Source organism: Echinococcus granulosus (assembly GCF_000524195.1).
Source record: "Echinococcus granulosus chromosome Unknown EG_S00010, whole genome shotgun sequence".
Taxonomy (NCBI): domain Eukaryota; kingdom Metazoa; phylum Platyhelminthes; class Cestoda; order Cyclophyllidea; family Taeniidae; genus Echinococcus; species Echinococcus granulosus.
The window spans coordinates 1058849-1068599 of record NW_020170390.1 but is presented as its reverse complement, the minus strand read 5'-3'; the positions used below and the strand labels follow the sequence as shown (position 1 = coordinate 1068599).

The window sequence follows — 9751 nt, the reverse complement described above, 5'->3', positions numbered from 1 at the left end:
GGTTGCATGTAAATCCGAAGATTGGCACTGGTGGTTCGTGCGTGTTAGCTTTAAGCATCGACTATGTTGTGATGGCCAATGCGGGAGGTAGAACAATGGGACTGGAGGGAGACGACACTTGGATGGAGAACTTGACTGCGTAATGCTTTGATAAATTGTCTAACTTTGCATTTGATTGCGCGGACACATAGTTCTCTACAAGTTGTATTCTCGCTCGACGGCTTCGCCCTTTGATCCTTCCAGTATCCTCATCTCTTCCAATATTCTCAAGACTCTACCCTAATGCTGTGGGTCTTTTTAGGTAACTTCATAGTGTAGTGCTCGACGGGCCATGCCGGGGAGCGGAATGTTGACGTTTGATTTAAATTGCCATTTTCTTTAGTGGCATGTGTGCTACTTTATTACGTCAGCTAGAATTTTCGCTATTTGTTTCTATTACTGATGTTGCCATTTTTTCTTCTTCACTGCTTCGATTAATTCGGTAATAAAAAGATACTTTCACCACATTAATACTGCTACTAGGACAGAAATATTGATTCAAGAAGCTGCAAACGAACATCATTCGGTGGACTTAGCATCCCCTCTTACATTTTAAACGACATCTGACTGATAAATATTTGTTCTAATCAGTCGTTTGTTAACGCATTATCTGCTAGGGTGCCATGATTCAAAGATGGCCATTGGATAATAAATCTGACACTCAAACACCAAGTTCCTTGGCGCTAAACTTGGACTTCACGGGCTTTGTAGCCTCACAACTTTCTCATTTATCCTGTAGGCATGGGTTTTCGGTCATAACCATGCCCCCCAGCCCTTCTGCACGACAATAATAAAGTCTCACTCCGTGTTGGCACGCCTTCCTGCGGCGAAGACCCGGAGCATTACAGACCACTGCCAGTTTTGACTCCGGCTCGTCGTAACCAGATTCGTTTCTTTTGAGAAACGAGAGCGGTTGCATTCTCCTAAACGCATCTTTTAGAAATCCACAACTTAAAATCAGCTAGGTGGATATGCAAACTGGTTGAATCGAGGAAGGGTTTGCAAACTATCAAGTCAACCTTGTGCGATGGAAACAAACCACCCACTGGACTTCCGTGATCCAAAAGCATTATTGCATTTTCGTGCTCCTCCTTTGGCGACATAACCCTGCTCTTACTGCATGATAGTAATCTCTCAGAAAATATCATCGGATAATGGGCAACCTGATCCACAAAATTTAAATTTATTCAAAATACAAATAAATAACGATAATAAGGGGTTGATGAGGATCTCTGACGCATCATTTCCAGGTCAGCCTTAAGGATTACTCGCAGGTGCCTGTATAAATTCGTTGAGATGATTCCAGACAATGGCTTTGGCGTTGCGGAGACTGCTCATGAGACAAGGTCTGCCAATTACGTTGCCCCAAATCAGGCAGAATACTATCGCTCCGGCCAGCATAAGCAATGCCGAGGCAAAGAACTTGTAAGCCGGGTGGCACACTGGCACCCCGGTCCCGAGGGTGAGGAAAGCAACAATGAGCAAAGCGGCAATCACGAGGTGGGTCGTCCTCCTCTTGTTTTCCATCTTCATCTGTGTCTTAATTATGCCGTCCGCCTCCATAAGGATGGTTTCCAGTGCCTCATGAGAGTTTATAGGTGGGACTTCTAGAGGAGAGGAATACCAATTGGTGCTGTGGCACACTTCCCTGAGTAGGTGTAATCTAGCTGGAGGGCCTGACCAAAGGTGAGCTCTGCCTAAGAATTAGTAGCATATTATCCGTTGCACTACGTGGATGTAAATGGACTGGGATTCAACCAGCACTTGGACGGTTGACTGCACAACGTGGCTGTGCGTTTAGATGATGGAGTAGTTGAAGGAGACTTTTAAAAAGGGTGGGTTTACTCATCAGAACTGCAATAGTCTGTTACTTGATGATAGGGTACTCAAGATAAGCACCCATGTAAGTAACGAACAATTTGCTGTTGCAGCGTAAATGGTTCTGTTTGCTTCATATAAACCCAAAGGTGTGTTGTGAGAGCGAAGTTATGTGCTCTTCAATAGATTAAATTCAACATTAAGATTTAAATGTGCCAGAAAAGTCAACTTTGTGATTCGGATTACCTTCAGCAATCGACTCCTCATGCATTGTAAGTAGGAATTCAGCAGTGACGACGGCGTGATCTGAGTAGAACACGCCCGGTTTGTGCGGCACTTCTGTCATGTCCACTTGGCATCGCTCACACTCCACCGTGACGGCTGCAACAGAAGACGTTCACGTCAGCCACAAATTTACATTGCAAAGTTTATTTACAATGATAGAAAACACTGGTTTAATAACACAATGGGGAAGCATTTCGACTGCAATATTTCACCATCCCTTCCGATTATCACCTTCACGCTCCGACGAAATGCCCCTAACTGCCCATAAATACGAAGAATACACAGTAGTATTTCAGAAAATCCCACGAAGATATGAGGAACGACAGCGTAATCATGGGCATGGTCGTGAGCACTAAAGCTGTTCCACACGCAAATTCACAATATCTATCGAAACTTGGGTCAAAACAAGCATGAGGGTGGTCTGGAAGTCTAATATCACCTTTCGACATTAAGTTTGATAAATAAAGGCCTTGCATACTCATTTATATTAGGCGAGAAAGTATATGGAAGTGCAATCACCTGCCAAAGCCGATCATGTGCCATTGAAAGTAGGGGTGGATATAGCCATGCTGCTCCGCGTTTGTCGAAGTGTCAGAAAGTACTAACTTGTAGCGTTGTCGCGGAAAACGGCAAAGTATGTCAAAGTACTTCTGCGAGTGAAGCAGGTGAATGTGTTGAAGAGTAGCATGGGCTTAATGAAATTCCGTAACATCTTCACGCGAATTCATTTTGCACCATCCCAAATCCGGTAAAGAAAAAGATTTTGAGCGCCTGAATGAGTAAACTACTTTGGACTTGAGGTTCTACCACGAGATCCCGCATTCAGAGCCGAGTATAGTGTTAGATACTAAATACTAGTACACCTTACTTGCTGCTGTCAGTTAAATCTATTATTCAAATTGGACTACTTTAAAGTGTATCCCAATTCAACTTTGGATAAAATTGCAATTTTAATAAAGATGCTAATGAGGAAAAATGAAAAACTGACTTGACAAGCCATCATTGATAACGCCGGGGCGATAGAAGATGTAGTCCAATCGAAGTCCATTCCCGGTGGAAGCGGTCCACTTCTTATGGGCGTAGGGACAGTCGCCGCGTTCGCATGTCGCACCCTCCAATTCCATCTCCTCAACACTCACGACCGGTCTTCTGGCCGTCTACTGGGAGTAGTGTTTTATAAAAAATCTCTACGACTAACTACTATTATCATTTGCTTGACGATATCACTTGCCAAGTTTCGTATTATATTAACCAATGTCTGCTCCTGTTCACCCAGCATTCTTAATTAGTTCATTTCTATTCACCTAATTGGCGTTTCTTGGCTAACCTTGGATAAGGGCTCTTGTGATGCTTCAGTTTCCGCAGTTTTTATTTGATTTAGCTCCTACATCTATAGGTAAGCATCTGAACGGGAAGACTTAAGATCTTGAACGTTGAACGTAGTAAAATAATCTTACACTATGTGGGAGTGAGCTTTTACCAAGCGTTGAACGGGAACTTACAATCGTTTGCGAGACTCGTTTAATGTTAGATCTTTTAATAATTGCGAAAATATTACCTTACGTGGTTACTTCTTTACACTTCAATACATTGCTTGAATAAGTGGGTGGTTAAAAAGTGGATTTGCAGTTAAAAAAGCATTACAACTCTCGAGGCAATTCGGCTAACGTCACAAACGCACAATGACGATATTTAAATAAGTTTAGTGGGTGTAGCTCAACGACGACAAGACAAGCGAAATGACGGCATTGGAGTCATACGCTGAACGCATTTGAGAGCAAAAATTGTTCCAGTAATAGTTTTTAAGCATATCGGAAAGCCAAACCGACAGACTTAACGCGTAGTTGAAATAACTGTCGATTAAAATTAAGCAAAAAACACAACTGGAAAAGAGTAGCGCAAACAAATGCCTTAGGGTGCAACGAAGCTAGGTGTACCTGATCCAGCCAGGCATCCTTAAGATGGAGGGAGCGTTTGAGGAGCCGAAGGGCGGTGGTATAGGGCTCCAAGTTGAGATCTCCGCCGATAAAAATTGCGTCAGATGAAGCCGCAGAAGCCCTGATAAACTCCATCATTTCAATGGCCTGCACCAGTCGATGACCTTCCACGGGGTCATCGTCATGGTTCAGATAGTGGCGGGCGTGAGTCTGAAGAAACATGCGTACGCAGGTGAGTTTAAGCCTACCCTTTGCAAATTCTGTGCAGCCGCAAAATACACACCAGCGGGGTCACGGGATCAATACTGATGAGAGTCGGAGATATTTGGAAACCTCAAAGCCTCTGTCACAAATGGTGCATTAGTGCTGATACTTTCCATAAATCATTGACGCATGAAGTTACTCACCTGAATTGTCTTTGCCTTATGCCTTCAGTGCTTTATCAGACTTTAACAGATAAACACTTTCAGGCTTGTCCCCCCCTTCGATAATAATAACAAATAGGATTTCACTCAGGAAAATCACCTAGAATAGTCAATTCCAAAGGAGAAGCACTGTTTCAGAAAGAAGCTTTTGCGAGTGAGAAGCACTTTTTAACATTTGGACTAAGTATAATTTCAACGTTATTGTAAAAAGAACATCAGTACGAGGCTATGGGAAATCAAAAGCTGGTGATGCTGAATAAATTAGCTTAAAGAATTCTGAATACATTGTTTAGTTGTAAATCTATCCCACCTTAGGTAGATGAGATCGCGACTACTTCACAATACAAATTACAAGTAACAAGCCATGGCGTCCTCATACTAAGGTATTAAGCAAAATCAACTCGCTGAATCTTATGAAGCATTTCATTAAAAATCAACAAACAAATTGATTGTTTTGTAGACTATTTTAAAGCATCCTTCGTTGCTCTCACTAGTCGGTTTAGTTAAAAACATCCTTTCATCGTTATTAGTAAAAACCCACAACACTAGAGTAACTTAAACACGTTTCCAAAAACTTAGAAAGTTTTGGAGAGATTACCACTTCGATGTAGACTTGATTAAAGTTAATTACAAAAAATACAAGTGGCTAATGCAGTCCCGTCGAGGCAGCGGATTTGCATAAAAGGATTATGTGCCAATACTAGTAATATTCCGAGCTTTTGATTGACCTTTCCTAAACACGTGTTTACAATGCTGTTAAATACTATTAGCTACTATAGACAGAAGAATAAGTGAATGAACAGGCCCAGGAAGCAGTCTTCGATGGGAAAACTATACCCGACGATTATTTGAACTGTAAAGCACCGTAAGCAAAGAACAAAACTTAAACTTCTCAGAAACCATGCTTCATTGACCGCGTAAATAATGGGAATGGGTTTATTTTCACGTTAAATCACTCCTGTATCTTCGAGTGGGAAAAGTGCTTATAACTCGATCGCAATTTTTAGGCAACAGCTGAGGTTTCCGTATTATAGTGGGAGCCTAACATTGAAATCGATTGTCGAAAATGAACAAATTTTAGAAAGAAACAAAATTCCCTTATTCCTAACACAATTTAAGTCGCCTTATCGAGATAGTGGATTTATGCACAAGGTTGGTGCATTAAAAATATCTTTTTATGTTAGTAAATATTACACATTTACCTGGTCAGTAAGATAAACCCCTGCGAATCTCACTAAAGGGGTAGAGCAAGTTGCACGTGCCTTCTTATACTTACATGTGCATTGTAGAGATTCAGGCGAAATCCACTGGGCGTGATTGTGGAGGCATAACCCATCGCTTTCCCAGCAACCCAATCGGCCTGATGTATATAGTGAGGGTAGCCATTGATAGAGAAGGGCAATGCCATGAAGGACACAAGCGGCCATCGACAGAAGATGCATAACCCGGAACCAAAGAGATGACTGGGAAATTTGAGGTTCAGAAATAAATGAATAATAGATAAGGCTCGATAAATTTGAGGAAATGTAGCCTTACGCGTGAAATTTGACGCAATGTGGATAGATAGAACCCAGACTGGCCCTGATTTTCTCAAAGTCAGATTGCAACCACACTTCCTGGAGGAAGATAATATCGCAGTCTGACTTTCGAAGAAGCTCACAGATGGCGTCAACACGTACATCCTTCTGAACTGTCATCCCCTTTATGAAGATGCCCCTAACGAAATGCTTTTGTAAGAAACACTTGGTGGAGTTTGACTAACCAGCAATTTAGCGTAAGGATCTTAATGCGTTCAGTAAGACCAGGTGTTGCATGATTGTCTGGAAAGGAAAACACAACTTTCAGTTATCACGAGAGAAAATCAGGCAGGCGTTTTGCAATACATAATGTTAATATACATGTACATGGTATCGAGCTATTCGATTTAAATGAGTTATAAACTTAACTAGTAATATGCAGGTACAGTTAAATGTGTCTGGATTGAAAAGATTTTCTCATTTTAATATGCTCTGAAGTTGATTTGTCGATTCCTATCCAAGTAAAAATATGCAAAAAATATTAGTAGTTTATCAATTTTTGATGTTAAAAAAAACGTGATAAAATAAAAAAGCGCTGCATGAATAAACGATGTAGGTTTGAGGGACAGCTTTGTATTTTAACAAAATCAGTTAATTAGAACCAAAAGGGTTTTAAACTGCAGTTAGGCATCTACAACCAAGGAGATCACAGGAAAAAACCAAAAAATTAACAAAATGCGAATTTTCATTTCTTGCACTCTGGCTGTCCAGGAATATCAAATAAAATTACCATAACCTATGGGAAAGGTTTTTCCTTGCATGATATTCATGATGGAATCGCTTCAAAAGTCCATCATATGCAAAATAGGCTTTGCTAGTAATACATTGGGGGTTGCCACAAAATAAGCAAGTAAAGCATGCAATGCTGGGACTATACATAGGATTAATAAATGAATGACAGCACGGTCATATAAACCTCAAAGAACACAAGTCACAACAAATATGATAGGCAGAAGCGCAAGTACTATGCACAACTTATCACAGTTAGGCAGGATTTTACACTGAAGCCTCCCTGTATTCATGCACATGGCCTTCAATCCAACCATACCTGTTTCCATAACGTCCTTGAGGTAAAAATCAGCGGGTCAATTGCAGATTTGAACAAACACTATGAAAGTTAAATATGAAACTTTTCGCAGCAAATTGGCATATTGACTAGTCTTTACAGTTTACAAGGAAAATAACTGGTCTTATGGTGCGAGCAGTCTAAGTGTCGGTATGCATTAAAAGTTATTAGTAAACATCACATTAACATAGATTAACAAACGTGAGTGCTTTGAAGTTTGTAATTTTTTATCAAGTGATATAAAACAAGACCAAGAAAGTTTTGAGCTGCGATTCTTCTGTGTCTAGGCCAATAACAGCCCTTGATTACGGCAATGATATCTAAATTTTGGAAATAAACACTCCGGTGTTGCGTTGATAAACGGTACAAATCAGGTAAAATTAATTCTGGTCAGCCATCCTCTCATTTAGCAACTACTATATCATGAAACCTATGCAGCGACTAATTGTAACTTTGTAGCAACCTGAATCCTCACTGAAGTCGCAGGAAGTCGCAGTGGTATAGCAGAAAGTATTGTAGAGTCCGAGACTTCCCTGAGACGAAAAAAGGCACAATTTTGGGACAGGAAATATGTACATTCGACATACAGTAGGGGCCGGTGTTACTGTCATGGTCCAGAGGCCAGCCCACCTAGCGAAGTTACAATAGCCCTTTACCAAAACAAGGAGTTTATCAAACGACCAACTTATTGCAGTATATTACTGACATATAGAACGGCTGACAGGGTAATGGTATGGTCCAGAGGCCATAAAGCTGTGTAATTCAACGTAGTGTTAAACAATCTATCAAAGCATTACAGCACTTCCGTTGTCTTTCCACACTCAGGCCCCTGTATCGAGAAGCATGGTTAAGGAGATTATTTCCTCCTGGGGATTTAATAGCGCTTTCTAATTCATGAGTTTGTCCCAATCTGCCAGCCTGCTATTTAAACGTGGTATCTAAACGACTGTGATAAACAACGAAAAAGTACGGATCTGTTGTACTATAAGTAAATGGGGCTGTGTGGGGGAGCTTTTGTCAAAGAAAAATTACGAATAAACGCGTTACTAAACTAAGAAGGGGATTCATTTAAACTTCCATTTATAATAGAAAGGAAGCTTAAGAAATCCCGCAATCTAAAATACAACTTCATTGTACTGGGAAGATTGATAACAATAGGTTAACCGTATGCCATCCCTACTCTTAATGAATTGCACCATTATTGGTGAAGATTTACTATATACGTTTAGAGGGACCGGAGGGCTAATACAATGGCCGCTCTTAAAGCACTGCGACATGGCAGATCCAGAATCATGTTTATGAGTACTTTTAGTGACAATTATTTCGCTGCAGCAGCAAATCTATCGGTAGCAACATAACTATTCTGATCTCTGGCACTAATATAGCGTCTTGAGTCTTTTCTGAAGTCGTAAGAAGTCACTGTAATGGGGTAGAAAGGGTAGTGCTGAGGTACAGAAGAGCTGAGGCTACTTGCGTGGCTCAGAGACCGTAATGGCGAACGGAAGTATGATCTGCGGCAACTAAAGTTCCCACTTAATCAACGCAATGCACTACGTGATCACTTGATGAACGAATTGTTGTGGTGGAGATATGGTGAGTCCAATTAGCCAATTTGCATAAATTTCCTTAATCAATGCCGTGAATTTCAACTCCTTGTGTAATTTAAGATTTTTTGGGAACATTCTTTAATTTCCCAGTTTCATACCACAGGAGTCGCCGCTCATTTACAGTATGTTAATTCGAAAAGCCAAAATGACATTTCAACTTATTATTTAATTGTCATTTAATTATCCTCTCATGCAAATATATACATCAATGGATGGAGAAGCAGTGTAGCGCCCCGAGACTCCCCTGAGGACGAAAGGGGGCACAATAGCCGGCCGGGATATGTACTTTCGACGTACGGAAGGTCCCGGAGTCTACTGGCATGGCCCGAAAGCCAGACACGAAAGGCAAGGCACAAAGTGGCCCTTTATTAAAACCGAGAGTTAAACAAATAGCTAATGTATTACAAAATCGTGGTGTTTTTCATATTAAAATGTGGTTAACGAGCTTAAACGACTAAACCGACGCTTGCTTTAGCAGCTGAATTAATTATTAACGTAATGCGAATAACACGGCTATCTAATTCACTAGATAACAGACAGAAAAAGGAAACGGAACTAAGAAAATTTTCCAAAATAACTGGACTAGTTGTAAAACGGCAGTCATGTCTACCAGATAACTTTACCTTCAGATTAAAATAACTTAAAAGCTAAACGTCAAAACTACCATCAACACCAATATATGCATACAGGTGCCTAGGATGACAATCACCAAGATAAAGAAGAGACACAAACGAACTATGCATAGAAAAAAAACCTGACGACACGAAACATATGCACTATAATTACTGCTTTTCAATATCTGCCCTATTCTAATGGGAGTACTTAAGCTATCAGCCTCTAACTGAGCCACAAACTCCACCAGGGCATCAGAAAAATGAAATTGCCAAAACCCATCAACGACAACAGAATAGAATAAAGCTCTACAAAAAAGGATGAAAATGTGTACTAAATTCCCAAAAACAGTAGGTGCAAATGAAGTAGTTGTACAATCGCTGTG

General features: G+C 40.6%; 1 protein-coding gene across 1 annotated transcript in view; it reads right to left on the bottom strand. All coding sequences in view use genetic code 11, as the record gives it.

The window, feature by feature from the left end:
- EGR_02326 (Nuclear distribution protein nudE) overlaps nt 1–9751 on the bottom strand; it is a gene marked incomplete at both ends in the record, with an annotated part of 20779 nt that overhangs the window by 7218 nt on the left and 3810 nt on the right. The window contains 11 exons of the mRNA XM_024491575.1: nt 842–972; nt 1308–1646; nt 2104–2238; nt 2374–2396; nt 2662–2833; nt 3131–3299; nt 4080–4289; nt 5781–5967; nt 6041–6220; nt 6267–6324; nt 9215–9393. Of these exons, the coding sequence (XP_024354081.1) occupies nt 842–972; nt 1308–1646; nt 2104–2238; nt 2374–2396; nt 2662–2833; nt 3131–3299; nt 4080–4289; nt 5781–5967; nt 6041–6220; nt 6267–6324; nt 9215–9393 (1783 nt within the window). The remainder of the gene's footprint in view (nt 1–841; nt 973–1307; nt 1647–2103; nt 2239–2373; nt 2397–2661; nt 2834–3130; nt 3300–4079; nt 4290–5780; nt 5968–6040; nt 6221–6266; nt 6325–9214; nt 9394–9751) is intronic.